Source organism: Nycticebus coucang, chromosome 15 (genome assembly GCF_027406575.1).
Source record: "Nycticebus coucang isolate mNycCou1 chromosome 15, mNycCou1.pri, whole genome shotgun sequence".
NCBI lineage: Eukaryota > Metazoa > Chordata > Mammalia > Primates > Lorisidae > Nycticebus > Nycticebus coucang.
Window position 1 is genome coordinate 16,347,742 of NC_069794.1, and position 15,422 is coordinate 16,363,163.

General features: G+C 38.6%; 1 protein-coding gene across 3 annotated transcripts in view; it reads right to left on the minus strand.

Moving 5' to 3' along the window:
• The window catches only part of CLDN10 (claudin 10), a 171,209-nt gene that overhangs the window by 16,155 nt on the left and 139,632 nt on the right, over positions 1 to 15,422 (minus strand). For all 3 annotated transcript variants that reach the window (XM_053563568.1, XM_053563567.1, XM_053563566.1), the window contains exons 2-3: positions 4,618 to 4,779; positions 4,439 to 4,520 (exon numbers count right to left, since the gene is read on the minus strand). In XM_053563568.1, coding sequence (XP_053419543.1) covers positions 4,439 to 4,520; positions 4,618 to 4,779 — 244 coding nt within the window. The remainder of the gene's footprint in view (positions 1 to 4,438; positions 4,521 to 4,617; positions 4,780 to 15,422) is intronic.

Below are 15,422 nucleotides of genomic sequence, written 5' to 3' on the forward strand. Positions count from 1 at the left end.
AATCAATTAAGACACCAAAGAAAGCCTGGGTGTGGTGGCTCATGCCTGTAATCCTAGCACTCTGGGAGGCTGAAGCAAGAGGATCAGTTGATCTCAAGAGTTTGAGATCAGCCTGAGCAAGAGCAAGATCCTGTCTATACTAAAAATGAGGAAATTAGCTGCGTGTCGTGGTAGGCACCTATAGTCTCGGCTACTCAGGAGGCTGAGACAGGAGGATTGCTTGAACCCAGGAGTCTGAGGTGCCTGTGAGCTAAACTGATGTCCCTGCACTCTAGCCTGGGCAACAGAGTGAGACCCTGTCTCCAAAAAAAAAAAAAAGACACGGAAGAGTCAGAACCTTCCCATAGAGACATCTTCCAAATCCCATCTAACACATCCAAAGCCTCGCCGTAAGCTTTAATTTTCTGACCTATTCCTCTATAAATCCAAGTAGAAACAAAACCAGAAATATCAATTATTCAATTCTAGCAATTGTTATCTCTAGGCTATCTCTAGGATAAATAAAATCTTGTGTTAATAATGAGGACATTTCTGACCTTTGAAACCAGTTTATCTCATGCCGATAGCTAATTGGAGCTTTTTTTTTTTTTTTTGAGACAGAGTCTCACTTTGTCACCCTGGGTAGAGTGCCGTGGTGTCACAGTTCACAGCAACCTCCAACTCCTGGGCTAGGCGATTCTCTTGCCTCACCCTCCCGAGTAGCTGGGACTACAGGCACCTGCCACAACACCCGGCTACTGACAGCTAATTGGTAACTCATTCACCTTCCTAATTTTCGCCCCCTTCTCTTCTATGACAAGGTGTTAATAAAGGGAAACCCCAAATCACATTAGTTGATGTATTGGTTTTTATAGAGGCATGTTTTACTTCTATAAAACTCCCTGTGAGTTCCTGTGTGTATCCTATGTCATTTTTATGCCTCTTTCCTAGAGTTGCAGGTTATTAGAATTTGAACATACTGTATTTACAATTCTTGGGCCTTGATAATTCTTTGATACAAATGGATATTATCTAAATCATGGAGGATCTTTCTCTATGCAAGGCCCTACAGGGAACAGAGACAAGGGAATGTCCTGAGATCTAGGAGCCAATGCACTCTCTGGTATCAGGAATGTTAATAAAGTCTATATTTTCTATGGACCTTGAGGCAAATAAAGACCTTAAACTATATTTTAAGTCATTGTAGAGGCGAGCTAGTCAAGACATCGCTATAGAGAGGCCACATCCTATATACTACACAGAATTGAAAAGCAATATTAATAATAGTTACTACAACAAAATAAGGGCTAGTACAAGGTGCTTGCTCTTTGCCCATCTTATACACACACATACACATATATACATATATATCTCCTCTCTTTACTCTCACAGCAATTCCATGAGAGAGGTACTATTATTACCTTTATTTTACAGATGAGAATACAGAGAGAAAGTAGGCAAAGGAATGCTGGGAAGCTAATCATGGGAAAGGCATAGTTTGATGTAGCATGAAGAATTTGGAAAAGAAAAAAAATCTCTATCTGGCTCAGTGCCCACAGCACAGTAGTCACGGTGTCAGCCACATAAATCAAGGCTGGCGGGTTCGAACCTGGCCCACGCCAGCTAAAACAATGACAACTGCAACAAAAAAAGAGTAGTCCCAGCTACTTGGAAGGCTGAGGCAAGAGAATCACTTAAGCCCAAGAGTTTGAGGTTGCTGTGAGCTGTGACGCCACCGCATCTACCAAGGGCGACATAGTGAGACTCTGTCTCAAAAAAAAAACAAAACTCTGGTGCACCTTACAAGGGTACATGTGAAACTTAGTAAATGTAGAATATAAATGTCTTAACACAATAACTAAGAAAATGCCAAGAAGGCTATGTTAACCAGTATGATGAAAATGTGTCAAACAGTCTATAAAACCAGTGTATGGTGCCCCATGGTCGCATTAGTGTACACAGCTATGATTTAATAATAAAAAAAAAAGAAAGAAAAAAAATCTCTCATAGTGCATAATGGCTGAACTAAGTTTAATCAAAATCTGAAAGAATAAGAAATTCTGATGGTACTAAACTGAATTCAGTTACCAAGCATATAGCAGGTACAGAAGAAACTCACACCAAGACAGGTTTATGTTACCATGCATATATGATTAACCTTGACTGTCTGAGGCAAAATTCAAATGATTTTTAAGGTACAAAGACATACTTAATAATTGTCAGGAGAATAAAAAGAGCAACATACAAAAGATAATCCAGAAAAAATTAGCAATGTGTTTAATAAAATAAACTGTGAGAAATGCAGTTTCATGGGATATTTACCACACCAAACCCTGAAATAAAAATGCATTATTTTGATAAAATATTTCATTGAAATATCACTACAATATTTCTAATCTTCAGGACTATGGTCTCAGTTTTCAACTCAATGTTTGCTGTTATGTAGATCTGTGCAAATCTCTTTATCAAGAATGTTAGGAGAAAATTTAAAAATCAGGACATGTTTTTCTAACATAGGCAAGCAATAAAAAGTTATAGGGGGGTCTAGAACAGTTGTTTTTGTTTACATTTAATAAACTTTCTGAATAAACACTATTTTAAAATGTACAAAAGAAATCCCCTAGATCAGTGATTCTCAACCTTCCTAATGCCGCAGCCCTTTAGTACAGTTCCTGTGGTTCGCAACCCACAGGTTTAGAACCACTGCCCGAGATGAAAAGTACATGTAGAATATTGTCACAAAAATTATAAAATAGTGGAATATTATAAAGAGTTAAAATGCCTAGTGTGAATCATACTTCAATCAGCCTACCATTCCTTTGGACATATTACTTTATCTCTTTCATCAGTTTTAAAAAAGAAAGTACTAAGAAGACCTAGTTCATAAGGATGTTAGAAGAATAAAATAAAATAATAAAACAATATCTGTAATGTTCTTCTTGGCTACACAGTAGTGGTTCATCATGTGGTAGCCCTTATTTTCACTGTATTGCATGATACAAGCATTTACTATTTATGCATAAACTATACTAAAGACAGACCTAGAAATGAGTTTCCTGACGATTCCTAAACCTACTAGAAAAGTAATGTTCAGCTATTTCAGTAATATACTTTTAAAATTTCTATAATATAAAAGATGGGACCACACCTATGGCGCATATTGCAAGGGTACAAGTCAAATCTGTCAAGTGAAGAACATAAATGTCTTAACACAACAATCAAGTAAATGAGGCAGGCGGTGCCTGTGGCTCAGTAAGTAGGGTGCCGGTCCCATATGCCGAGGGTGGCGGGTTCAAACCCAGCCCCGGCCAAACTGCAACAAAAAAATAGCTGGGCATTGTGGCAGGCGCCTGTAGTCCCAGCTGCTCGGGAGGCTGAGGCAAGAGAATTGTGGAAGCCCAAGAGTTAGAGGTTGCTGTGAGCGGTGTGACGCCACGGCACTCTACCCGAGGGCAGTATGATGAGACTCTGTCTCTACAAAAAAAAAAAAAAGTAAATGAGGCAAAAGCTATGTTGATTGGTTTGATGTAACCACGTCAGATTGTATTAAAAAAAATCAACACATTGTACCCCACATATGCATAAATGTATTCATGATATGTGTATATTTGACTTAATAAAAAATCATCGTAAAAAAATAATAAAAATTCTGTAATGTTTGATTTGAAGTCTGCAAAAAAATTATCAGCTTGGTTGATGACAAGGCACAAGCAGCTTCCTACAGAGACATGTGTTCATGTTTTCATGTAAGACCAAATATTTGATGTCTCATTACTTCTGATTTGGTACCCTTAGCATTTTCCCAATCCAAAGAAATAAGCCTAGAGAAACAATAAAAAGCAACAGCCCATAGTTTTAAAACAATACCAACAAACAAACTGATCTGTTCATTCCAAAGCACTCATCTATAACAGAGACCAGACACACCTGGATATTGGTGCCATGCTCCCCCCAGGGCATTTTTTAAAAACCCTACATCATGTAGAGTTTCTTTATTAAGGTTTATTAGGCAGAGCTTGTCAAGGTGCTAGTTAACAGAGCCAATCTGAGAGGCCAGAGACTAGCAATATCCTGTGGGGCAGAGAAGAATCAGGCAAGCTTTTAATTTCCTATTCTCACACCTCACCGTTCCTTCCTTCCCACCCTACACTTTTCTTCCACTCTCCCTCTACTTGTCTTCAAATTTTATAATGTATACTGGATAAAGTTTATAGTTCTAAATATCATGGCTTGAGCTATTTAGAGACAAGACACTGGGGAACATTAAAGAAGTAATTAAATGCATCTTTTGCCTATGTGGCACATAAAACATTTAATCTTGAATGATGTTATCAGATACCATTTAGCAGTATTTCTTACTTTCAAAAGCCATATAGGAAGTTCACATCTCTTAATTTACAACATTAAGTTACATAGACTTCCTATGAGCTGGACGCATCCAGATGAGAAGAGTACTTACTTCTGCTCAACAAAGAGTGGATCAAAGAATTCCGTGGTGATTTTGTTTGCATACAGTGAACAGCCAGTCATTGAGCACAGCCCTAAAAGTTATCAGAGGGAAAGGACTATAGTTAGTGCTATTTCATGAATGTCTGAATGTCAATGAAGTACCTTGTTGGGAAGAAAGCTACAATTTACCTGACAGTATGAACACAATCCCGGCCAAACAAGCAATTTTAGCTTTGGCTTTATCCGAGCCTCCGACTTTGGTACACTTCATTCCAAAGAGTGCAAATATGGCAGCAAAGAAGCCCAGGCTGACAGCAGCGATCATAAGTCCTCTACATGCCTGGATATAACCTGCAATTAAAGTAGGTCATTTCCTTAACACAAATCGTGAGGCTGTCCAGGGAGGAATCCTCATTTTACATTGTCATTCTGGACCACTGCTCTGTTTTCCCAAGAAAAAGTAACCCATCATGGTTAAAGCATGAGGCAAGATAAGGAAGAAAGACAAGCAAGTGACCCTGGGTGGAGTGCCTATTCTATGTCCCAGGTTTAGCTTATGAATAACCCTCAGGATAGATCTCAAGAGTGTTATCCCCACATTCGCTGATGAGGAAACCAAGGCAAGCAAAGGTTACATGCTATACCAGACGTGAGTTAGTCAGTGGTAGAAATAGCTTCCATCTCAGATCAGACTACACAATCTATACAATTGTCACCATGAGAAACACCTTTCATTCTTGCAACCCTCTCATTTCCTTGCTCATCACATCTTTTAAATAATGTTTCAATGTTTTTGACATTATAAAGTTTATATTGTGCAGCAAGAGGGCCCAGAGGGTCAAGCCTTCCAATATCAGTGAAGCTAACTGGAATTTCATCATGAATTGTGAGGATTCTAAATTAAGAAGCGTTTTAGTAGGTGGTGACTCACGCCTATAATCCTGGCACTCTGGGAGGCCAAGGTGGGTGGATTGCTTAAGCTCAGGAGTTCAGGGCCAGCCTAAGAAAGAGTGAGACCCCATCTCCAAAAAAATAGCCAGCATTGTAGTAGTTGCCTATAGTCACAGCTACTCTGGAGACAGAGGCAAGAGGATCGCTTGAGTCCAAGAGTTTGAGGTCGTTGTAAGCTATGATGCCATGGCACTCTATTGAGAGTGACAAAGTGAGATTCTGTCTCAAAAATAAAAAGTATTGCTGGGAGAGCAAGATGGCAGCCGAGTAACAGCTTCCTTGCATCTGGGCACCATGAGTCTGGGGAGATAAGACTCCAGGCATCTCTGGCTGGTGGGATCTGCCTATAATCATCCCTTTGAGGATACAGGGAGTCAGTGAGAGACTTCTGGATGCCAAGAGGAGGACAAAAACAGTGGAAAACTGTCCACAGGCACGGGAAATTAAAGAGCAAGAGGAAGTGAAAGGAAAATTAGGGCAAGGAAACAGATAAAAGAAATCACTCATGAGGAAGAATCAGCAGAAAACTCCAGGTAACATGAAGAACCAGTCCAGAACAACCCCTCCAAGGGACCATGAGACAGCTACTGCAGAGGATTCTACCTATAAAGAAATGCTAGGAATGACACAAAGGGAAATTAGAATACACATGATGAAAATAATGAAGGAAATGATGGAAAAAATGAAGGAAACTGCTAACAAAGTAGAAAATAACCAAAAGGAAATCCAAAAACATAATCAAATAAGAGATGAAAGATATGAAGAATATAGAAAGGATATAGCAGAGCTGAAAGAACTGAAGCAGTCAATTAGGGAACTTAAAGATGCAATGGAAAGTATCAGCAACAGGTTAGACCATGCAGAAGAAAGAATTTCAGAGGTAGAAAACAAAGTTCTTGAGATAACTCAGATAGTAAAAGAGGCAGAAAAGAAGAGAGAGAAAGCAGAACGTTCACTGTCAGAATTATGGAACCTTATGAAGCATTCCAACATACGAGTTATAGCAATCCCAGAAGGGGAAGAAGAATGCCCCAGAGGAATGGAAGCCATACTAGAGAATATTATAAAAGAAAATTTCCCAAATATCACCAAAGATTATGACACACTCCTTTCAGAGAGATATTGGACCCCAGGTCACCTCAACTCTAACCGAGCTTCTCCAAGACACATTGTGATGAACCTGTCCAAAGTCAAGACAAAAGAAAAGATTCTGCAAGCTGCCAGAAGTAAGCACCAGTTGACCTACAGGAGAAAATCCATCAGAGTGACTGTGGACTTCTCTAATGAAACTTTCCAAGCAAGAAGACAATGGTCATCTACCTTTAATCTACTTAGAACAATTTCCAGCCCAGAATTTTGTACCCTGCTAAGCTAAGCTTTAAAATTGATGGAGAAATCAAATCATTTACGGATATACAAACATTGAGGAAATTCGCCACAACAAGACCAGCTCTACAGGAAATACTTCAACTGTTTCTACACACTGACCATCACAATGGATCAGCAGCAAAGTAAAAACTCAGAAATTAAAGGACAGAACCTAACCTCCACACTGATGCAAAAGATAAAACTAAGCAATGGACTCACACAAAATAAGATGAATATAACACTACCACACTTATCAATTACCTCAAAAATGTTAATGGCTTGAATTCCCCACTGAAGAGACATAGATTGTCTGACTAGATTAAAAAACACAAGCCATCCATTTGCTGTCTGCAAGAAACACACCTGGCTTCAAAAGACAAATTAAAGCTCCGACAAAGGTTGGAAGACAATTTTTCAGGCAAATGGAATGCATAAGAAAAGAGGAGTTCCGAACTTATTTTCAGATACATGTGGATTTAAAGCAGCTAAAGTCAAAAAAGACAAAGATGGTCACTTTATATTGATCAAGGAAAAAATACAACAAAAAGACATTTAAATTCTAAATATTTATGCACCCAATTTAAATGCTCCCAGATTCTTGAAACAGACCTTACTCAGTCTGAGCAATATGATATCCGAAAATACCATAATAACAGGGGACTTTAACACTGCTCTTACAGAGCTGGACAGATCCTCTAAACAGAAATTAAACAAAGATATAAGAGATTTAAATGAGACCCTAGAACAACTGTGCTTGATAGACGCATATAGAACACTCCACCCCAAAGATAAAGAATATACATTCTTCTCATCACCCCATGGAACATTCTCCAAAATTGATCATATCCTGGGACACAAAACAAATATCAACAGAATCAAAAGAATTGAAATTTTACCTTGTATCTTCTCAACCATAAGGCACTGAGGGTAGAACTCAACTCTAACAAAAACGTTCGACCCCACACAAAGACATGGAAATTAAACAATCTTCTGTTGAATAACAGATGGATGCAGGAAGAAATAAAACAGGAAATTATTAACTTCCTTGAGCATAACAACAATGAAGACACAAGCTACCAAAACCTGTGGGATACTGCAAAAGCAGTTTTGAGAGGAAAATTCATCGCTTTAGATGCCTACATCTGAAAAACAGAAAGAGAGCGCATCAACAAACTCAAAAGCCATCTTATGGAGTTGGAAAAAGAAGAACAATCTAAGCCTAATGTCAGTAGAAGAAAAGAAATCTCCAAAATCAAATCAGAGATCAATGAAATTGAAAACAAAAGAATCATTCAGAAAATTAATGAAACAAGGAGTTGTTTTTTTGAAAAAATTAATAAAATAGATAAACCATTGGCCAGACTGACGAGAAATAGAAAAGTAAAATCTCTAGTAACCTCAATCAGAAATGATAAAGGGGAAATAACTGATTCCACAGACATACAAGAGATCATCTCTGAATACTACCAGAAACTCTATGCCCAGAAATTTGACAATGTGAAGGAAATGGATCAATATTTGGAATCACACCCTCTCCCTAGACTTAGCCAGGAAGAAATAGAGCTCCTGAACAGACCAATTTCAAGCACTGAGATCAAAGAAACAATAAAAAATCTTCCAACCAAAAAATGCTCTGGTCCAGATGGCTTCACACCAGAATTCTATCAAACCTTCAAGGAAGAGCTTATTCCTGTACTGCAGAAATTATTCCAAAAAATTGAGGAAGAAGGAATCTTCCCCAACACATTCTATGAACCAAACATCACCCTGATACCAAAACCAGGAAAAGACCCAAACAAAAAGGAGAATTTCAGACCAATCTCACTCATGAATATAGATGCAAAGATTCTCAACAAAATCCTAGCCAATAGATTACAGCTTATCATCAAAAAGTCATACATCATGATCAAGTAGGTTTCATCCCAGGGATGCAAGGTTGGTTTAACATACGCAAGTCCATAAACGTTATCCACCATATTAACAGAGGCAAAAATAAAGATCATATGATCCTCTCAATAGATACAGAGAAAGCATTTGATAAAATCCAGCATCCTTTTCTAATTAGAACACTGAAGAGTATAGGCATAGGTGGCACATTTCTAAAACTGATTGAAGCTATCTATGACAAACCCACAGCTAATATTTTACTGAATGGAGTAAAACTGAAAGCTTTTCCTCTTAGAACTGGAACCAGACAAGGTTGTCCTCTGTCACCTTTACTATTCAACACAGTGCTGGAAGTTCTAGCCAATACAAGTAGGCAAGACAAGGAAATAAAGGGAATCCAAATGGGAGCAGAGGAGGTCAAACTCTCCCTCTTTGCTGACGACATGATCTTATACTTAGAGAATCCCAAAGACTCAACCACAAGAGTCCTGGAAGTCATCAAAAAATACAGTAATGTTTCAGGATATAAAATCAATGTCCACAAGTCAGTAGTCTTTGTATATGCCAATAACAGTGAAGATGAGAAGCTAATTAAGGACACGACTCCCTTCACCATAGTTTCAAAGAAAATGAAATACCTAGGAATATACCTAACGAAGGAAGTGAAGGACCTTTATGAAGAAAATTATGAAATCCTCAGAAAGGAAATAGCAGAGGATTTGAACAAATGGAAGAACACATCATGCTCATGGATGGGCAGAATAAACATTGTTAAAATGTCTATACTTCCAAAGCAATCTACCTATTCAATGCCATTCCTATCAAAATACTTTCAAGATTTGGAAAAAATGATTCTGTGTTTTGTATGGAACCAGAAAAAACCCCACATAGCTAAGGCAATTCTTAGTAATAAAAATAAAGCTGGGGGCATCAGCATACCAGATTTTAGTCTGTACTACAAAGCCATAGTGGTCAAGACAGCATGGTCTTGACAATCTCAAAACCGGCACAAAAATAGAGACATAGACACTTGGAATCAAATAGAAAACCAAGAAATGAAGCTAACATCTTACAACCACCTAATCTTCGATAAACCAAACAAGAACATACCTTGGGGGAAAGACTCCCTATTCAATAAATGGTGTTGGGAGAACTGGATATCCACATGTAAAAGACTGAAACTGGACCCACACCTTTCCCCACTCACAAAAATTGATTCAAGATGGATAAAAGACTTAAACTTAAGGCATGAAACAATAAAAATCCTCCAAGAAAGCATAGGAAAAACACTGGAAGATATTGGCCTGTGGAAAGACTTCATGAAGAAGACTGCCATGGCAATTGCAACAACAACAAAAATAAACAAATGGGACTTCATTAAACTGAAAAGCTTCTGTACAGCCAAGGAGACAACAACCAAAGAAAATAGACAGCCTACACAATGGGAAAGGATATTTGCATATTTTGAATCAGACAAAACCTTGGTAACTAGGATCTATAGAGAACTCAAATTAATCCACATGAAAAAAGCCAACAATCCCATATATCAATGGGCAAGAGACATGAATAGAACCTTCTCTAAAGAAGACAGACGAATGGCTAACAAACACATGAAAAAATGTTCATCATCCCTATATATTAGAGAAATGCAAATCAAAACCACCCTGAGATACCATCTAACCCCAGTGAGAACGGCCCACATCACAAAATCTCAAAACTGCAGATGCTGGCGTGGATGTGGAGAGAAGGGAACACTTTTACACTGCTGGTGGGACTGCAAACTAGTACAACCTTTCTGGGAGGAAGTATGGAGAAACCTCGAAGCACTCAAGCTAGACCTCCCATTTGATCCTGCAATCCCATTACTGGGCATCTACCCAGAAGGAAAAAAATCCTTTTATCATAAGGACACTTGTACTAGACTGTTTATTGCAGCTCCATTTACAATCGCCAAAATGTGGAAACAGCCTAAATGCCCACCAACCCAGGAATGGATTAACAAGCTGTGGTATATGTATACCATGGAATACTATTCAGCCATTAAAAAAAATGGAGACTTTACATCCTTCGTATTTACCTGGGTGGAAGTGGAAGACATTATTCTTAGTAAAGCATCACCAAGAATGGAGAAGCATGAATCCTATGTACTCAATTTTGATATGAGGAAAATTAATGACAATTAAGGTCATGAGCAGGGAGGAAAAGCAGAGAGGGGGAAGGAGGGAGGGGGTGGGGCCTTGGTGTGTGCCACACCTTCTGGGGGCAAGACATGATTGCAAGAGGGACTTTACCAAACAAATGCAATCAGTGTAACCTGGCTTATTGTACCCTCAATGAATCCCCAACAATAAAAAAAAAAAAAAGTATAAGCCAAGATCTGCTCAAGTTAAAAAAATAAATAAAAATAAAAAGTATTTCAGTGACATGGTATTATAATATTCTTAGGGCACATTTAATAAGATGGGGTTTTTTTAAAACCCTGTTTTATAGAAAAATAATTTGTAATGATTAAATCAACTGCTTGCCTATAAACAGATACCTTTAAAGAACCCTGAAAAGTGTGTCCTGTCGGTTTGTTTGGCTATCCTTCCTATTCCGTTCATTTTCTTGGTCACGTATTTTTATTTGCACAGCTAGGATGATGGTAAACTTCAGCATGGTTTTTGTCCAAGTTTTTAAATTAATAATGGCATAAACTAATAAACTTTTACCACATAAGTATTTTCATTTCAGTTTGAAACAGGGCCATATTTCACTCTAAAATAGGGATAACAGCACATACTAGGTGTAAGTAAATATTTGTTAAGCAAATGAACATACACCTACCTCAGGTTTACATTTGGAATTAAAACCTTTTAATTGGAAAAAACTCCTAAATGCCAAGGTACGGCAAGTCATTCGTTATTAGTGTTCAGCCTAAATAATTATGAAACCATGATAGTCATAAATTTAGGGAGTAAATGTTTGGTGGCCTCCAGTCCATTTATTTTGGGGGAAACAATGAAATTTGAAGTTTTATTCCTATTCATTGGATCCATTTTGAAGGGCAAACAGGAGCTGCTCTACTTAACTGTAATACTTTAGACCCCCACAAACAAAGACTGTGATAACAATGACCTTCCATTGTATACTGTGAGCTACTTACACAAAGAATAATTTCGCTAATGCGGCGGCTATCAAAAACAGCAAAAGGAACTTATTTTTAGCAAAACAGAATAATGAAGGCTTCTTTTGATAGCAATAATCGTGCTGCAGGGCTATTTGGGTCTCCGCTGCCAAATCCTGAGCCAGCTCTATTTTAAACGTCAGCCTTCAAGTTCCCTAGCCAGAGCCCAGGGGACAGGAAGCTTGTCCGTCCCTTGCAATATTAAAGAGAGTCAATACGGATAACCCAAACGTGGTCCTCATTTACCACCAGAGCAGCTAGGACAGAGCATTTTCATTATTTCCTTGAAATACATTTTAATCTATAGTTTTGGATATTTTAGCTGACTCTATTTGCAATCATTAAACAAAAAAAGTGGGGGGCAGCCTCATATACATATACACAAATAGAAATGTAAAAGGCTCTCCATGTAGATACAGGTTTTTCCTAGAAAATGTTAACATGCACTGTAATTTGCATTTACTTTAGTTATCTGGCAAGCTTTATTAACGGAAAATGCAGGTTGTCTGGAATTTACCAAAGGTTAAACTCTACAATCTGGTCATTTAGAACAGGGAAGGAATTTCCCAGATGGTAAACAGTGGGTAGAATCCTAGGCCAACCCACTCAATCCTTAATATGGCTGGGAAAATAACAGTAATCTTTAAGCTTTACATAACTACTGCCCATAACTTTTTTTTCCCCTGAGAAATCTCACTTTGAGATTTCCTGTCCCTACTGGCAGCAGGACCTGGTTTGATCTCTTGGCACAAGCCTTAGAGGACAGATGAAGAGAACAGGGTCTGATTAGTTTGGGTCCTTTTGTACCAACCAGACCCAATTTGGAAGGTGAGATACCTCTCTCCAGCAAGAGAATAGCAGTAATAACTTGCTAACTTTTCACATGTACAAAAGAAGGCAACTTACAAAGAAAATCATTGGCCAGATTTTCTGAAATGGGGAACAAAGAGCAGAGGATACACTCCCCTGCCAGCCAGCTGAGTTGTTGGTAAGCCTGAGGTTTGTAAATTAGGGTACCAGTCCTTAGAACACCCACAGAATTAGGCCTTAGATGACTTTCAACAGCTCTTTCAGAGTTTATCTTTCCACAAGGCAGACCTCTACAATCTAGCTTTTTAACAGTTCCCCTCCTGAGGGCAGAACTTATAAGTTACACCATCAAGCAAAGTGGTAGTAAAAACCAAGTTAAGGAGGCCATTGTTTTTGACAGGTCTAATTTACTGACACAGTTAATAGCTAATTTACACATTAAAGTGCTGAGGCATGAACATATTTACCTAGAACTTCTCTGAAGTATAATTTATTGTTAGATCTCCTGAGAGAAATGGCAAACAAAATAGCTGAAAATGATTCTCAGCTAAAGTTCAAGCGGTGCTTTGAAAGGAGTACAGGTTAGCAATAAATGAAAGTCACTTGCTCATTTTGCTGTGAAATTTTCAAACAGTAAAATGCAGTGACTTTGAATTAATGAATTCTGTTGGAGGAAACCTTCAAGGTGCTCCTTAAAAGTCAAGTGTTTTCCAAAGGCTTTGTACCTTATTTTCAATTGCAAACCAGCAAAAATGAAAATACCTGGTGGAGACAGTTCAATAGTAGTACCTGTGCTAGTGGCTGGATTTATTGGGGGTAGTTAAAAAAAATGTGCTTTTCTTATACCAATAGCTCTGTGTACTTTTTCAAATCCTTTGAAAGAAGAGAGGTATGGGGAAGGCAGGACTCTGAATTTCAGCTCTGGTGCTTCTGTTAACCACAGTGTGCCCTGGATTACATCACTCAATTCGAGTCTTGGTTTTCTCATCTGTAAAACAGGGATAGCAGCACCTACTTCACAGGACAACATGAACAAAGTTTTTGATGAGTAGTAAGAAACTAAGCAAAGCATCCCTTCCAAACTAGTAAAGTGGCTTCTAAGCAGAGATCAGAGCTGGATTCTTAATATGACATACCTTTAAATCCAGGCATTTGGCTTTGCTCAGCCTAATTTTCCTTACAGGGAAAACCAGTGGCAATGATACCTCCAAGGGTGAAGACTCAGAGATTTGACCTCATATAGGAAATTCAGAATATTGGCCCCATCATCTGAGTCCAAGAGGCTTGTTCTTTCACCTAACCCAAGATGCATGAGACTTATGAGCTTTCTCCCTCCCTTCTTGGGTTCTCTTTCCAATCTAGAGAGGATTGGTCTGCTCAGGCCTGTGGTCACTATGACCACTTTCTCCCATCACTTCAAAGGCAACATCAGCACCAGCACCCAGCAGATGTGGCTGCCCCTAGGAATGTGTGGCAGAAAGTAGATAGGAGGAGGGGCCCTGCCCAGAAAAGTTCCACTTGCAGGTGGAGGAATCAAATCCCCTCCACAGGAAAATGTAGCTGTGTGATTTAATCCTCCAAAATGTTATTCTGAGAGATACAGAAAAGCGCATTGATTGTTTTGCAGTCAGCACTGTTCTTTCCAGCCACATAAAGACTAATAACTTTGGTTATATTATTACAAATGTCAAAGTTCTAGATGAGAAAAAACATCATAAATTTAAAAGACAAGCAGTGGTCTGAAATTGCAATATACATAACAAATCAAGGATGGATAAATCATTTAAGCCAAGAAGAAAGAACAGAATCACAAGCATAAGATATGGGGATAGGCAATTCACAAAAGAGAAAAAGATAAATGGTTAACAAATACATAGGATGGATTTTGACCACTTTTTTAACCAGTGATTTTGACACTGGAAATCAGGGAAATGCCAATTAAAGCAATAACAAGATAATATCTGTCACCTACTATATGGTATGAAAAACTTGGTGAGAATGAGAAGCAGGTATTCTCACACAGTGTAAGTGGAAAGTAATTTAGCAGTATGAACGGAATATTAAAATGCACCTGGTATACTACTGCTCTGACAACACCAATTCTCCACGAAGCAGTCTATAGAAATACATGTGCATACAAAGAGGTGGATATAAAGGTTTTCTGTAGAGTGCCCACAACAACTAAAAGTTGGAAAAGGTCCAGTGTTCACAACGAGCCAATGGTTAAATAAACCAGTTTATCCAGACTAATGGATACTATACAGCAATTAAAAAGGAGTCACTTCTGTATGCACTGACTTGGAAAGATATAGTATGAATTTTAAAGCACTGCAGAATAGATAGTGCGATGCCCTTCATGGTTTTGTTTTGTTTTTTGAAACAGAGTCTCACTATGTCACCCTTGATAGAGTGCTGTGGTGTCACAGCTCACAGTAACCTCAAACTTCTTGGGCTTATGCGGTTCTCTTGCCTCAGCCTCCCAAGTAGCTGGGACTACAGGTGCCCGCCACAACACTTGGCTATTTTTTGGTTGCAGTTGTCATTATTGTTTAGCAGGCCTGGACCAGGCTCGAACCTGCCAACCTTGGTGTACGTGGCTGGCATCCTATTCACTGAGCTATGGGCGCCAAGCCACCATTCATTTTTTTAAAAGTCATTTTCCAGTCACATGAGCACAAATGAAGGCCATTTTGCAATTTGGGTGGCATATAAATGTCACTCCTCTCAGCTCCCAGCTGACTACAATTTGATAACAGGATGATGTCCACAAGCAAGATACCACCTGCACTCCCACCTCAAGTGCATAAGAGGT